Source organism: Nyctereutes procyonoides, unplaced genomic scaffold, assembly GCF_905146905.1.
Source record: "Nyctereutes procyonoides isolate TBG_1078 unplaced genomic scaffold, NYPRO_anot_genome, whole genome shotgun sequence".
Classification (NCBI taxonomy): domain Eukaryota; kingdom Metazoa; phylum Chordata; class Mammalia; order Carnivora; family Canidae; genus Nyctereutes; species Nyctereutes procyonoides.
The window spans coordinates 18,417,436-18,433,928 of record NW_026575160.1 but is presented as its reverse complement, the minus strand read 5'-3'; the positions used below and the strand labels follow the sequence as shown (position 1 = coordinate 18,433,928).

The window sequence follows — 16,493 nt, the reverse complement described above, 5'->3', positions numbered from 1 at the left end:
CAGCCAGTGCATTGGGCAGATTTCCTTTCAGGAGGCCAGGCTCTGTTCCCAGCTTGCTTGCTTACTGTGTGTGTGCCCTGGCACCCAGCACCCCAGCTGCGTTTATCCTCACCCAGGTGCCACAGCTTTCAAAACAAGGGTGGCAGTGTTTTTGGTGCTAGGTTTGGTTACAAAGCAGTGTGCACCTGCCCAGGTCACCACCACAACTGTTTGGACCACCCCTCCCATCCTGTCCTGATGGCCTGGGTTGTTTGTAGTTTAGGGTCATCACCACCACCTTCATTGCCTGGGGTTGGGGTGCTCATTGTTCTGAGTTAACTTCCTGTCTCTCCTGCCTCCCTCTCACCGGTCTCCATGGCAAATCTTCCTTTAAGATTTGCTTCTGGCTATTTATTGGAAGAGGGTGGGCGGTGGAGGGTGTGCAATACAACAGACATATCAGGGGCACACTTTGTTTAGAACACTGCTTTTCACATGTGAGTGTAGCTTCTGAGGCAATTGGTTAAAACCCAGACTCCTGTCCCCACTTGCAAGGATTCTAATTTAGTGTTTCTGGGCTGGGACCAAGGAATCTAGATCATCATCATCATCATCATCATCATCGAATCAATTCCCTAGCTCATCAGGCTGGGATAAACCCAGATTGGAAGGCATAGCTTTCTTCCCTAATTTATTGGTATGTCAAGACTGAGTGAAATCTGTTGAAGTCCAGCCAGAGCCTTGCCTAGTGCTGAGCTCATAGTTGGTGCTCAGTGCACATGTGTTGGAGGTTGGAGGCAACCTTTTTATAAGAAATCCTTAAAAAAAAAAAAAATCCTTCACAGTCTGAAGAATTGCTCACTAATGGGGCCCCATACTTATATTTGCAGTTTTAACAGTTGATTTTTTTTTTTCTTAAAGCAGAGACATGTCCCTGTTCAGGATTTTAATGACAAAACAAAAGCGTCTTGAAAAGAAGAACTGAATAGGGGTAATTATTTTTGAAGGAATTTGAGCCACACCTTCCTTCCTGAATGTTGCTTTGATAAAGATGTATGAAGTTACACCATCTAGCAGTACTTCTCAGCTGCTCAGTGGAATCACCTGGCAGCTTAACAGGTTTGATGCTTGGGTCCTATCCCCAAGGCTCTGTTTAATTGGTCTGGGGTGTGGCCTAGGCATCAGGATTTTAAGAAGTTCCCTAGGTAATTCTAATGTGTGGCCAGGGCTGCAAATTCCTGACCTAGAAAGAGTGGAACTCCTTGGAGAGTAGAGTGAAAGATTTGTTTCTTGAGTCTTACAGGGAGTCCTCTTGGACTAGAGATGGAAAGTCCCCTGGATTCTGTGATCCAAGACTACTCTAGAATCTGAATCTAAAACAATTGATATAAATGAATAAATAGACATACACACATAATATCTAAATTTTTAATGTATATCAGATAATAGTCAATTGTTTTCTACCCCTTTAATAAAAACATTTTTCCTAATTATAAACATAGTACATGATTATCATAAACTATTGGGTTTATGGAGAGAAGTATAAAGTAGGTTAAAAATTTTCCCAAATGCCAGCATACAGGAGAAATAACTACTAATATATCTGGTACACATCGTTCCACTTGTTTCTCTGTGTCTGTCAGCCTAGATGTACAATTCAGTGTTGATGGAATAAATGGTATATAATGGTCTCTGTGTTTTGCCGAACTACATGATATGGATAATTTTCCTTAAATCGTCATAACCCTTTTAATGAGATTTTGCCAAATTCAAGGTCTAATTGCATCTGATAAATGGAACATCTCCTTTGTTGTTAAAATTTGTTGTATATATATTTTTAAAAATAAAGGGCAAACAGCAGCATATGAGAGCTCTTGCGCTGGTCAAGGAGCCTGAGTATGTCTGAGCAGTCTCTGGAGCATACCTGCGTAGGTTGTGGGCTGGGGACAGAGGGAGCTTAGTAAGCTTGGCTATAACCGTTTTTCATAGTGCTAGTGTCTGTTGAGTTTTAGTTTCATTCTTTAGACTTTGACTCTTTTTTTCCCCAAATATTTTACTTATTTATTCATGAGAGACAGAGAGAGAGAGAGAGAGAATGACAGAGAGAGGCAGAGACACAGGCAGAGGGAGAAGCAGGCTCCATGCAGGGAGCGTGACATGGGACTCGATCCCGGGTCTCCAGGATCACACCCTGGGCTGAAGGACGTGCTAAACTACTGAGCCACCTGGGCTGCCCGAGAGAGACTCTTCAGTAGGCACAGAGCCCGAAGTGGGGCTTGATCTCACGACCCTGAGATCATGACCTGAGCCAAAATCAAGAGTTGGATGTTTAACTGACTGGGCCATCCAGGCGTCCCCAAAATCTCTTGCTTTTTAAATGTTTTAGAACATTGTGGGGCCAAACAACATACCTGGGACTTAGGTTCTTGGTCTACTAAGCCATCTGTAGCAGTAGTATCGATTCAGTCTACTAGATTTAGTTCTAAAAATATATTTTTTAAAGATTTATTTATTTTATGATAGACATAGAGAGAGAAGCAGAGACACAGGCAGAGGGAGAAGCAGGCTCCTTGCCGGGAGCCCGACACGGGACTCGATCCAGGGTCTCCAGGATCATGCCCCCGGCCAAAGGCAGGCACCAAACTGCTGAGCCACCCAGGGATCCCTTCACCCGAGAATCTTAAAGGATGAATAGGAGTTGGTAGGAGAAGCAGTGGGAGGGGTGTCTGGGGAAGGGAGCAGAAGGAACAAGGGTAAGGAGGAGAGAGGATGAGTAGGGTGGGTTTGGGAATTCAGTTTAGAGCATGTGACCGAAGGGCGCTCTGGCAAATAGAATGAGCTGAGAAGAATAGATGGGATCAGGTGTTGGATACCAGGTCACGCTGGCTGGATTGTGTCTTGTAAATGTTGGCGCATCCCTGGAGACCTTTAAGTAAGGGAGTGTGGCACTGGGTCTGCGTTTAGAAAAATAATACCGCTGGCATAGTTCAGATTCCTTCTGGGTAGAGCCAACTCTCTGGGTACTTCACTGGCCTAGATCTTGCTTCCTGCCCCTCCTGGTGTAACTTGGATCTGGGTCAGCAGTCCCCATCCTTGGTTTGGGTGGCAGGGAGAGGAGGAAAAAGCTCTTGGGCCAGGAAATAATCACTGCTGCTTGTAAAATGGTGACAGTATTGTCACTGCTCCTCTTCCTTCCCACAGGGAAAATGTTCACTCTCCGAGTTGAACATTTTAGTGGTTGCTGGTGTTTTCAGCAATGGCAGGGGTCTTCATTTTCCTGCTTTAACAGCAGCCCATCAGTTTCTGCAGCAAGTATTTTGAGGCGGGGGGGGAGCCTTGCGCTCTTTCTTTAGAGACCGATGGTGTCTAAAGAGGAAATCATTTGAACTCAAGGTCAGGGAAACTCATGTCTATACTATACTAACTAGGGCTGGCTTCTCCCTCCCTCTCTTGCCCTCTTTTCTTTTTGAAATGCTGGGGTGTGGGAGGTAACAGGAGCAGGATGCAGTGTCACCTCCCTCTGCTGGTCGTTTTGTTTAATATCTTGTTTGTGATTCACAAAGTGCAGACAGTGGGCAATGCAAATGACGTAAAGGTAGACGGAGACTGGATCCTTTAACTTTTAAAATCTGCCCATTGTGAAGTCATTACCTTTGTGAGAGGGTGAAAGGTTTTTTTTTTTTTTTTACTCCTTCCATTCTTTGCAAATTGATGTAATGTTTATGAAGTAGTTATTTCTTTTATCTGGCTTTTGCAACTTGCCTACATTAAGGATTACTCTAGCAAAACCTTTTGTTCTGCCTGTGTAGTGAGTGGTCCTTTGTTTTTGTTTTTGGGTTTTTTTTTTTTTTTTTTGTAAGCTAAAGTGAACAGGTTTTTCCGATTAATTGCTTTGGGTGCTCTGTTCAAGTTGATCACAAATATTTGTGCCGGTTTACTATGAATATATCAAAAAACCAAGCTGTTATCGTTATGGGCATTAAAAGTGATATTTGAAATGAGTGACACTTGTGTTTCTACTTAATGATTGATCTCTATTTTGTTTTGTTTTTTTTTTCTATTTTGAATCCCAAAGATGGTGTTTATAAATATAAGGGCTATTCATTATGACTCTACCCTGCTTGTTAGTATCTACATTTAAATATCCTCCTAATAAAAACTAACCTTGTTGTTGTCTTCTGAAATCCTGTCTTAGCTTTGCCCCTGTCCATCTGAGCAGACTGGATTTATGGGGTGGGCGCATTTAATGGCCTGATAAGAGGAAGCTTGAACATACACTGACTTGGAACTCAGGCATTCACCATACCCTCTTATGATGTGGGTACAAGCCAACGAATACCTATAGGCATAGTAAACTATATATTGTGTAGGTTCTCTCCAGCTTTATTCAGATGTACTCATCAAAATGATTAAGACATTTCCCTAATTTAGACATTGAGAACAGCTCTGGAAATACAGAAAGAGAGGGAGTGAAGTTGCTTTTATTCTCTTACAAAGATCCTCAAACATAGTTTAATGTCAAATCATCCAGAGGGTTAGCTATAGGTTAGGGTATTCTGTGGACTATGTGCTTTGTTCTTATTGCATTGTCTGCTTTTTTTTTCCAGTTGCAAATGAAGCTGGAGACAAGACTGCCAGACCACTTGCCCGCTTCTCTCGTGAGTAGAACTTGTATCACTCCTTTCCTGGGCTCCTTCAGAGGCCTTTTTGCCTGCATGGTACACCTTTGTAATGCTGCCAGGTGTCAGTAAAACAATGTCAATAAAAGAGTAATATAAGAGATATCTTCAACAGGTTAATATTTCATTTGAGCCCCATCGAGAATGAGCTATTCATTGCTATTGCCTTTTCAATCCTTAGAACTGTGTGTCATTCATCAAACTATGCTCCAGTGTTTTGCTATTCTGAGTGGGGTCCTGGGAGCTGGAGAGTTGACATCACCTGGGGATTTTTAGAAATGAAGAGCCCCAGGCTTAAGGAATCAGAATCTGAATGCGACAAATCCCTGGTGATTTCTGTGCACATTTGAGTTCGAGAACCGCTCAGTGGGAATCCCCTCAGCGAGCCCCACAGTAGAGGTGGGCTTTTTATGAAGATAGTGTGACAAAGAGTGTATGAAATGCTTGTAGTTGCCAAGGTCCACACATGTGTGAAAGCATCACACATGCGATGCTTTATGGGCTGCCTCCACTGGCTTTACCTCGTTTAGGTGACATTTTGAAGCTCAGATAGATTGAAAGATTGAATTGTTTTCCTTGGGCACAGGGATCCCTTAAGGGCCTTGGAGTTTCCCATCGATTTCTCTTGACTCTTTCATCTCCAGGTCTGGATCATAATGGGAGAATAGGAGCCAAACGCCCTCAGTGTTTTCTGTGCCAGTGTGACCAGCCAATTAATGCTCTCCCTAGAAGGAAAACCCAGATGCCAATAAGGGAGCAGAAATACAAGAGGTTGAGCAGGGCTGGGTGGGTATGCTCCCCACAGAGTAGAGAAATGGTGAACTGTCCATCAAAATAGATGGATTTTTCTTTCCAGCACTATCACTACTTGCTGCCTTTTGCTTAAAGTAGTTTTGCTGATGCTTTCTAGGCTTCAGTTTTTCCATCTGAAAAATAGAGAATTCATACCCATCTTCTCCTTTATACAAAAAGTTACCTATTTTTGAAGTCATGGTACACAAGTGCTCTGTGACTGCATTGTTATTACAGAAGGTCGATCAAATAAGGCAGATCAAGTCTTGAGTGTGGGTTCCACCAGAGTAAGCCTTAATGCATAGAATAGAAAGTATAATTTCTCTATTTACAGGGCCTTCTTCTAGAATTATGCCTTCCAGCTCTTTTAGGGGAGGCTTCAAAACTTTGGGATTGATTCCTAGAAATGGTTTTTATAGAACTGTAATAATACATGATAATGCACAAGCATTAAGTGCTCACATTTTAGGAGCTGTGTAATAAAACCCTCGCTTCTCACGGCCCTCCTACCTGGAGCCATTACTTCCCAAAATAGGGATTTCGTCCCACAGCTCAATGAGGAGATGAATATGCTTTTAGTTCCTTTGTTTCTTATCTCCTGAGCAGTAGTCAGGCAAATTAATAAGCTGGAATGGTAACCCAACCACGCTGTGTGCATTGTGCTCCGTGCACCTCTACGGGAGTGCCTGGTGCTTTGATGCTCATTGCGACATTTGGGAAGGGGATGGGACAAGGGGCATCACCATGAAGTCAGAATGAAAGCTGGAGCAGCTGGTCCCTTCCCAGGCAGAAGAAGGTGACTTCACTTGTAAATGACTTTCACAAAACTTCTGAGTTGTGTGTCTGGGTTGGAAGGATATGTCACTTGAAAGCTTATTCGTAGCAGGTAAGTGAGGACATGAGAGAAACAAAATATACAGGCTAAATGCAATTAGTGGCAAACCACTGAAGTTGGGCTGATCTAGAACCAAAATAAAGGCAAAAGAATTTCTTGACTGTGCAATGTCCTGGGTAGGGGGGAGTCGGATGGTACCATTAGTTCCTAAATTGTTTTCCCCCCTAAATTTTTTTTGTAGCAAATACTAGAGAGAGAAAATTAGGTGGCCTTTAGAAGAAAAAAAAATATTTTCTTTTTTTTTGGTGGAGATGATGGAGAATAAACCCAGAACCTTGTGTAGAAAAAAATAATTCTTAATGTAGCATTGTCTCATTGGTACTCTATTTATTTAACTATATCGAAAATGACCTTGAGGCTGTGGTATGGTGTGAATGAAATGTTCAATTTGGGGAGATTGGAAGGATTTGGATGACAGACTTTTCTTTGGAGGCTAGAAGATGAGGTTCTGCAACATTCTCTAATTTTGGCACCCACGAAGACACACATAGAGCCCTGATGTTGTGCACTGCCCAGTGTGGATGTAGGCCTGATGGGATGGGAAACAAGAACATAGGCTGTAAATGCTTTGAAAACTGTACCCACTGAGATGGGGGGTGGGGTGGTCTACAGAAAAGAGCTCAGGGCCGGAAGGGAGGGGCTGGACCTGTGGCCTCCCAAATCATACCCAGAGTTTCATTCCCTTTGGGGGTCTCACAGTCTGATTCCTGATACTTCTGGAGTATGCTTCTCATTTCTCTATAGATTTTGCCTGTGCTTGAATCAGTGTACTTTTCTCAGCTTCCCCATATTGCAAGAGATGAGCTGTGTTGATTATATCAAGAAATCCTAAAGGAGAACAAAAGGGAAGTAGAGTGTAGGAATCATGAAAACATTTGGCTTTTCCAAGGGGTGGTTTCTGATTCCGCCTTGGCCAGCTGGTTTACTAGCCTCACAGGCCTCATTCTAGTCACTTCTGCAACATAACCAACCTGTGCGTGGCTTTCTTCTTGGAACCCCTGTCTCTTAGTGGTTGACACCACTACCCAGAACTGAGCCTTCCTCAAAGAAATCAATACCAGAGTCCACTGGTCAAGCTCAGGTACTGTCACCTTTAGATTGGAGACACTTGATGTGGCATCAAATAGTAGTGGTAGTGGACACTGCGGGGTGAATCTTGTAAGTCCCTCGATCCTATCAGGGCCCTTTTATCACCTTGTGCCCATCATTTTATGCTTAGAAGTGGCTTTTGATCAACCTGACCTTAACCAGAGCATTTGTTTAACAGCCATGGGCATGGAGAGTAACCAGGAAGTCATTCCTCTAAGAGTGGAGGTGAGGAAGGAGAAGAAAGGAGAGGGAGGGAGGGAGGGAGGGGCATGAGATTCAGAGACAGTGGAGAATATTATCTTCCCCTCCAACACCTACAGAAGAATGATGATGTCCAAGAGAATGAGGAATTGAGAGTGACCCTGATCATAAGGTACTGTGTGAGCCCAAGATACATTGGCTTTGGACCCACAAATGGTCTAGAATGGCAGCTGTCATGTGGCTAGCTGTCCTGGGGCTGGAGCTCCTGTGTGTGGGGACTTACACAGCATCAGCATCAGCACCAGGGTTGAGGGGTGATGAGCCTGTAGAGCACCTCACCTCAGTACCGCCTGCAGAACTGATAGCTGATGCTCACATCAGCCTCATGCTGTCTCTATTTTACAAATGAGGACTACTAAGTTGGGAGAAGACATCAAGAATTGCACACTGATGGAATTCTAGGTCTTCCAACTTCAAATCCTGGCTGTTCCCAGGTCTGAGGGCTGGAGAATTTCCCAGCTCTGTAGCTCAGGGATTTGGGGGTCTGCCAGCTTGGTAGTAGAGATGCTCAAGCTTCAGCTCAGGGCAGGGTTTGAGGATCTACACTGCAGTGACCTTCTCTAAGTTGATTCCATTTGGATTAGGAAGACCTTTCCTCAAACGTCCCATTTTACCAGCTCACTGATGCCAGGAATTCCCTGAAATAAGTGAATCACTTGAAGACTTGAAATGCAAATTCCTTTTGGAGTGAGGACACGGGGATTCATTCTTACTATGATGAAAATGATTGATATCAGACCTTTTAATTTTCTCCCCAGACATCTGAAAATATATTCTCAATATGTAAAACAGAAGGGACAAAAGAGAGGCAGCCCAGGGGGTTCTTTGTGCTGGCCCATGAAATGTACCCTGATTCTGGGAAGTCTTTGAAAGGTTTTCACAACTGGCACTCAGCCTTGTTTTAGAGCCAAAGGTGTGGCCTTTGGGGACCACAGCTGTGCCATGAAGAGGTGGCCTTGAGGTGAGGAACTCCTGGGCCCCCCCGGGGTTGGAGCTCCTGACATCCCAGGACTTCTGGGATAAAGTCAGTTGGCTGTGGGGCTGGGTTCCCTGCTGGTCCAGACGTCTGGGATGCTGACACGGCTGCCCTCCAGTGCCAGCCGGAAGAGTCCTCCTCCCTGGAGATGCCTGTTTTATGTGTGTGTCAGTCTCCCCATTAGAGAGTAGGCTCCTAGAGGCCAGGAACCCCACCCCACCTGCTTGAGTTATACTAACCATGCCTGGTGCAGGAGCAAAGACTTGTTTAGGGAAGACAGCATAAACTTGTACCTGCCAGCCCCATTCCCCACTTTTCTCCCTCATCCTCACTTCATAAGTGGGGGCAGGCTCTCCTGCTGCCAGAACGCACACTCCAGAAACCACTCCTGAGTATGTCCTCAAGGGTCTCCGACTCACTCCTATCAGGGTGTTCAGAGGCCATTATGGACACAGGCTCTAGGTTAGGCTGGGGCTTGGGTTCTATGTCCAGGAGTGCTGAATTCTGTGTGAATTCAGCCTGGTAACTTACCCATCCAAGCCAAACCTTCTGCGTCGGGATTCCAGGCCATTATTAGAGCTTGCTTCCAAATTGGTTGTGGGTGATGTCATGCAGGCGTGAGTGCTAAAACACTTAAAAACATGTGACGTGGTCACCGATCTGTTAAAACAAATATTGGTCATGGGTGATAGGAAGGACCAGGGTCCAGGAGGCCCCCAATGGGCCAGTCACTGGATGATGCTGGGGCAGCTGAGGTGGCTATAGCCCTGATTACCCAGGATAAATAATATGAAGCATGGTGTCTGCACACTGCTCAGTAAGTATGGGTGATGGTCACTGCATATATTATCATCTTTCCTGTCCCCTCCCTCCTTCCCTTCTTCCTCCCACTCTTCTCTCCCTCTTCATTCCCTCCCTCCTTACTTCCTTCTTTTTACATATTTTAATTAAGGACTTTTCCATGCCAAGCCCTAGAAACACACACATGAGTAATTTTGTCTTCAGAGAGCTCACAGTCTGACCAGATGATGCAGAAGTAAACGGCTCCAGTGCAGCGTGTGGAGGGAAATGCTAGAGGTTGCTACAAGGAGCCGCGTGAACCAGATGGGGAGACCTCATCTGACCTGGAGTGAAGTAGATTCAAGGGAGTCCCCCTGGAGGAGACCAGCATTAGCTGAGGCTTAGAGAGTGAGTGGAGGTTAACAGGTAGAAGAAGGTAACTTCTAATCTTAAAACAAACAAAGAAACCCTCAAGGTCCATCCTATGGTGATTATACTAAGTGAAATAAGTTGGGCAGAGAAAGAGAAATACTGTATAATTTCACTTCCATGTGAGTTAATAATTACCCCCCCCCCAAAAAAAAACCAAACTCAGAACAGATTGGTATTTGTCAGAAGTAGATAGGGGATGGGATGTGGGGAGTGGGTGAATTGGGAGACGGTAGTCAAAAGTATGAACTTCCAGTTATAAATAAGCAATGGGGATGCAATGTGTAGCATGGTGACAATTGTTAATGATATTGTCTTGGATATTTGAAAATTAAGAGAGTGCATCTTAAAAGTTCTCATCACGAGAAAAAAAATTTGCAGGTATGCATGGTGACAGATGTTAGCTAGATTTTTTTGATGATAATTTCACAATATATACAAATATTGAATCATTATGTTGTACACCTGAAACTAAGATAATGTTATCTTAAAAAAATTAATTAAAAAAAGGGCGGTACAATCTTTTAGGAAATAAAGGCTGCATGCAGTGTTCAGCTGTGGCCACAGCATGGCAGCAGAAGTCCAGAATTTGGTGTGTATCTCAGCTCGAGGAGACTCAGGCAGGCATTCAGTGCAGTGAAATTTTGTGGAGACAGTCCAGGGCTTTGGAAGAGCTTATGCTTGGGAGGTGAGCAATGGTTGAAAAGAAAATAGTGGGATCAAAAGCAGTTAAGGAAATGGAGCCCCATTTGACCTCTTTTGCTTTTGGAAGTAAAAATCCAGGCAGCGTTGAAAACAGATTATCCTGTTGAAGAGCTGGAATAATTTGTGTGGATGGATTTTAAAGCCAAAGGAGAGTCCCCTGCTATTTTTGTACTGGGTGCATAATCTGGGTGAATGATCCCCTTCCCCGGGTAGAGAATGGGCAGAGGCAGTACAGTGAGGGTGAGCTCTGGGATTGGGGTAGAGGGTGAGGCAGCACCTATTACATGATGATACCTATTGTGGAACCCCAGGGCAAACTCAAAATTATATCCAACAGAGTGCTGGAGTCTAGCCAGAGAACTTTTTGAAATTGCTTATCATCACAAGGAGGGTCTGTTGTAAGCATTAAGAGCTTGAGTTGGAGTTGGATGGGTTATGGAACCATGATGATGAAAATAAGGAAAAGAGAAAATGGGTGGGAGGAAGGGCTGAGAAATGCCCTAAGCTGATTATTAGGCTGTGGCTGATTCTGTGCTTTCAGGGGTGGGGCATGTAGTATGGATGAGCCAGAGCCATTTACAGAGCCCAGGATAGGGCAGGAACTAGATCTGGAGATTTTCTGATTGTTTTTTTTTTTTTTTTTAAGATTTTATTTCTTTATCATGAGAGACACAGACAGAGACATAGGCAGAGGGAGAAGCAGGCTCCCTATGGGGAGCCTGATGTGGGACTCCATCTGAGGACCCCAGGATCACATCCTGAGCCGAAGGCAGACTCTCAACTGCTGAGTCACCTAGGTCTCCCTTTCTGATTTGTCTTAAACAACTCTTAACTATTTCTAAAAAGTTCAGATCCTCTATAGAGCTCTAGGTCTAACCTCAATGGTATTTAATGACTGAACATCTTCATTTTCCACTTGTTACAGCAGAAACTGGAACTTTATCTTCAACAGTGGCAGCCCTAGAATTTCTGTGCATGAAGAGCTTAGGGGTAGCAATCTAGCTCAGTGGTCCTCAAAGTGGGGTCCCTGGAACTTGTTAGAAATACAAGTACTTGGACCCCTTACCAGATCTGCTGAATCAGAGACTCCTGGGGTGGGTCCTATCAAAAAATACTGGTGATTCTTATGTAGGCCAGTTTCCAAACCACTGCTTTAGCTGTGATGGTTGTGATGAGGGTAGAGGCAGAAGCCAGGGAGCAGTGAAGCACCCTGTTTATAGATCATAGAATAATAATACAATTAGCATTTTTCTATAGACACTTATAATATATGTATATATTTTTCTGTAGACACTTGTTTATATATATGCAAATGTTAATTACCCTTATCAAAGAATAGTGTCTTATTAATTTAATTTTATTTTAATTGGGAGGGATTGTAGGGGATGACTGAAAGTGATTATAGGAAAATAGTCTAATGATACCCTTTAATTCAACCCTTACAACTGGCATTGCCCTGTAACATCTCTTGAATATAATTCTCTTTTTCTCTTTCTAAGGTCATCTCCTGTCTACTCTTGGCCTTTCCCCATCACAATAACATCATTATAAGAGCTGCCTGGCTGGCTCACTTGCCTCTTGCTTGCACCTCCAAATCACCTGTACTGTCGTCCTCAAACTCTAGTTTTTGTCATGACTTATTTGTGTTTCAGAACTATAGACAGTTACTCCCCAACTTTTGTTAACCCAAGATTTGTCTGCCTGACCACAAGGGATTCCACATTGTACCTTACTCCTTTTTCTCCATCGCTTTCATCAAATCCATTCATTATCAGCCAAGCAAACCTGTTTGGTTTAGTAAACAGATCCATCAATTCATTATCTTACATTTGAACAATTTCAAGATAGACTAGAACTTAAAACAATCCAGTCCAAAGCTCACTACCTCTTGTAAAATCAGATAATCTTTAAAGCATTTCTGTTGAGGGTCATGAGCTCTCTGCAAGAACCTGTCTAGTGGGGAAAACTCAGCTTGGCCTGGAAGGGGTTGATGGTCACAGTCATAGTGAAGGACACATAATGAAGCATGTGTGTTTGGGGAACTGAGACTCACTTTGATTTTCTTGTTTTGAGTGTATATATTTGGGTCTTTGAATATAACCACTATATCACTTGGTCCGCAATATCTTAGCCATTGGTTCATCAGTGGATTGTCTGGTGATACTCTAAGTAGCTTCTAGGAGCCTGTGGATGATATCTAACTCAGGTGTCAGCTGGAGGTCCATTGAGATTTAGGTAAATAGGCCCAAATTGCTATTTTGTGACCTTTGGAATTTCAGAGCACTCCTCAATGTTTCTGTGAATACTAGGGATGATCTAATATTCTCCTTGCCCTGATTTCCTACCTCTATTGATTGTTTCCTTCTATTTGCTTGTAGCTGTCTTCTGATCTGCTCGGACATAGACTCAGATGTGGAACAAAGCCCCTTCTCTTTTTTTGGAGTAACCAAAGGCTGTTGGTGAAAGCAGACCTTGAGTGAAGATTAGGGATCCATGAGAGATTATAATATGCAATTGCATGCAGACAATTTTAATTCATAGTTTTGTTCTCAATAGTCCTTTCATCCATCTCACCAACAAAACTTTTTTTAAAGACCACTTTGCTCATGTAGCTCCTGTTCCACCACCCCTGGATCCTTCTTTGCCTACACTCCTCTACTTTTTCCCCTGTTTTCCCATTTCCTCTTAGGAATTGAAAGACACTCCTCCCAGTTTCTCATACAGAGCAGCTTGATCATCACATTAATTGCATTGCTATCTACTGACACCTTTCCCTTCAGCATTTCACCTCTATTCCTTTAGACTTTTTTTCCCTTTAAATGCAGACTAATTTATTTTTCCTTCATGGGAATTGTAGTCCAGCTTATTGAGATAATAGCAAATATTTAGTCCTTACTACATGTGTACAAGCTTATACAACTTAAAAGTATGAATAGAAATCTTTTTGTGTGTAATGTAACCTCAGGGAGGGCAAGGAAGACATGGGTTGGCTATTGTATGCCAAGCACCTCCTCTTTTCCTCTCTCAATATATGCTCCTTTGAATAAAGTTTGGATGAAGTTTCTAGTTCCAGCAAAAGATGGACTAGGATAGTCTGAAAACCTTCCATTTTTCATAAGCATATAGAAATGCTGAGTAAAATATTTTAAAAAATACTTTAAAATGCATAGTTAAACTTGCAATAAAAAAAGTGAACTCTGCAGGTGGAAATGAAGGAAGAATTTAATATTAGTACAGCAAGCTATAAACATGCCTGCTGATTCTGTAGCTATGCTGCGTGAGAGTGGTATTGCCAAGGCCATGGGATCTAGTACATGTGCTAAAGATTTCAGGCTTTGCGCTATACAGAGTGAGGAGTTGGATCTGAGACTTCTGCTTGAACTTGGAGTCTTAAAAACTTAGATAAAATGGATCACTTTCTTGAAAAACACAAACTACTACAACTTACCAATTATGAAGTAGCTAATAGCTTTATAACTATTAAGAAAATTAAATTAATAATAATTAAAAATTCCCCCAAGGAAATCTCCAGACCCAGTAAGTTTAGCTGGAAAGATCTACCAAATTTTTAAAGGAAAGTTCGTACCAATTCTACATAATTTCTTCCAGAAAATAGGGAGGATGAAACATTTCCCAATTCATTTTATGAAGTTAGTAGTATCCTGATACCCAAACCAGAGAAAGACAACAGACTCATATCCTCATGAATGTGAATGTAAAACTTTTTAAACATAATATTAGCAAAACAATTCAACAACATGTAAAAAAGAATAATGCACCATGCCAGGTAGGGTTGATCTCTTTCAGTATTGAAAATTAATGTAATTCACCATATTAACAGGCAAAAGAAGAAAAAATCATATGAGCATATCAATTGATGCAGAAAAAGCATTTGACAACATTCAACATTCATGATAAGAACTCTCAGGGAAATAGGAATATAGGGGAATGTCATCAATATGATAAAGAACATCTACAACAAAACCACGGCTAACTGTAGACTGATGCTTTACCCCTAAAATTGAGAATGAGATGAGCATATCTGCTCACATCCTTTTACTTAGTATTGTGCTGGGAGTTCTAGCCAGTGCAATAAGGGAAGAGAATGAAATAAAATGCATACAGACCAGAAAGGAAGAAATCAAATTGTCTCTGTTTGCAGAAGACATGATTGTCTATGTAGAAATTTATCAGGAATCTATCAAAAACCTTTTAGAATTAATAAGTTAGTTCAGCAAGGTTATAGGATATAAGATAAACATAAAAAAATCAAAATAAAAAATACAGTGATGTTTTCAGTTGCTCAGAAAAGGTGAAATGTGTAGGGGCGCCTGAGTGGCTCAGTTGGTTCAGCATCAGACTCTTGATGTCAGCTCAGGTAATGATCTCAGGGTTGTGAGATTGAGCCCCACATCAGGCTCAAATTTTTTTAAAAATTATTTATTTATTTATTTATTTATTTATTTATTTATTTATTTATTTATGATAGTCACACACACACACGAGAGAGAGAGAGAGAGAGAGAGAGAGAGAGAGAGAGGCAGAGACATAGGCAGAGGGAGAAGCAGGCTCCATGCACCGGGAGCCCAACGTGGGATTCGATCCCGGGTCTCCAGGATCGCGCCCTGGGCCAAAGGCAGGCGCCAAACCGCTGCGGCACCCAGGGATCCCCAGGCTCAATTTTGGGGATTGCTTCATATTCTCTTTCTTCTTCTGCCTTTGCCTTTCCCCCTGTTTCTTCTCTCTTTTCTAAAAACAAAAAAAAAGGTGAAATACATAGATGTTAATCTAACAAAATATATATGGCTTAAATGAGGAAAACTACACAAAGGTGATGAAAGAAGTAATAGAAAATCTAAATAAATGGAAACAAATACTGTATTCGTCGACTGGAAGACTCAACATAGTGAAGATGTCAATTCTCCCTAAACTGATAAACAGATTTAACACAATTCCTATGAAAATCCCAATGAGAGTTTCTGTAAATATAGACAAGATTATTTTACAATTTATATGAAAATTCAAGGACCTAGAATAGCTGAAACAATTTTGGAAAAGAAGAACAAGGTGCAAGGAATCAGTCTATTTGATTTCAAAGCTTAGTGTATAGCTACAGTAATAAAGACTAGGTGGCACTGGTAAAAGAATAGATTCATAGGTCAATGGAACAGAATAGAGAAGCCAGAAATAGATTCATTCACACAAATATGTCCAACTGATTTTTGACAAAGGTACAACAGCAGTTTAATGGAGCTAATATAGCCTTTTAAACATATGGGGCTCCTGTATTTGGACATCCACAGGCAAAAATACAAACCTCAACCTAAGTCTCAAACTTTATATAATAATTCACTTGAAATGGATTATGATCTTAAACATAAAACATAATGCTATGTAATTTTTAGAAAAAGAGAGAAAAAAATCATGGGATTATAGTGCTAGGAAAGAAAGACTTATCACCATGATCCATAAAAGGAAAAAAAATTGATACATTGGACTTCACCAACATTAGAAACCTTTGTTCTGCAAAAGACCTTGCCAAGATGTTGAAAAAACAGGCCAAAAAGTGGGAGAAAATATTTGCATAATTTTGCTATCCAAAAAAGTTCTAGTATTATAATATATGAAGAATTCTCAAAACTCAGACATAAAAAAGGAAACAACCCATTCCGAGTTGGCCAAAGAGAGGACATTTTACCAAGGAAAATGTACAGTTGACAAGTAAGTATTTGAAAAGATATTTAACTTTGTTAGTCGTTAGGGAAATGCAAATTAAAACCACAACGAGATACTGCTACCCATTTACCAGAATGGCTAATATAAAAAAAAATAGTGACCACACCAAATCCTGAGAAGGATGCAGAGGACCTGCATCATTCATATATTGCTGGTGGTAAGCCACGTTTTA

The 16,493-nt window shown here is 41.8% G+C and overlaps 1 protein-coding gene across 3 annotated transcripts in view; it reads left to right on the top strand.

The window, feature by feature from the left end:
• The window catches only part of PDE1C (phosphodiesterase 1C), a 488,089-nt gene that overhangs the window by 90,910 nt on the left and 380,686 nt on the right, over positions 1-16,493 (top strand). For all 3 annotated transcript variants that reach the window (XM_055314667.1, XM_055314668.1, XM_055314670.1), the window contains exon 2: positions 4,587-4,637. In XM_055314667.1, the coding sequence (XP_055170642.1) occupies positions 4,587-4,637 (51 nt within the window). The remainder of the gene's footprint in view (positions 1-4,586; positions 4,638-16,493) is intronic.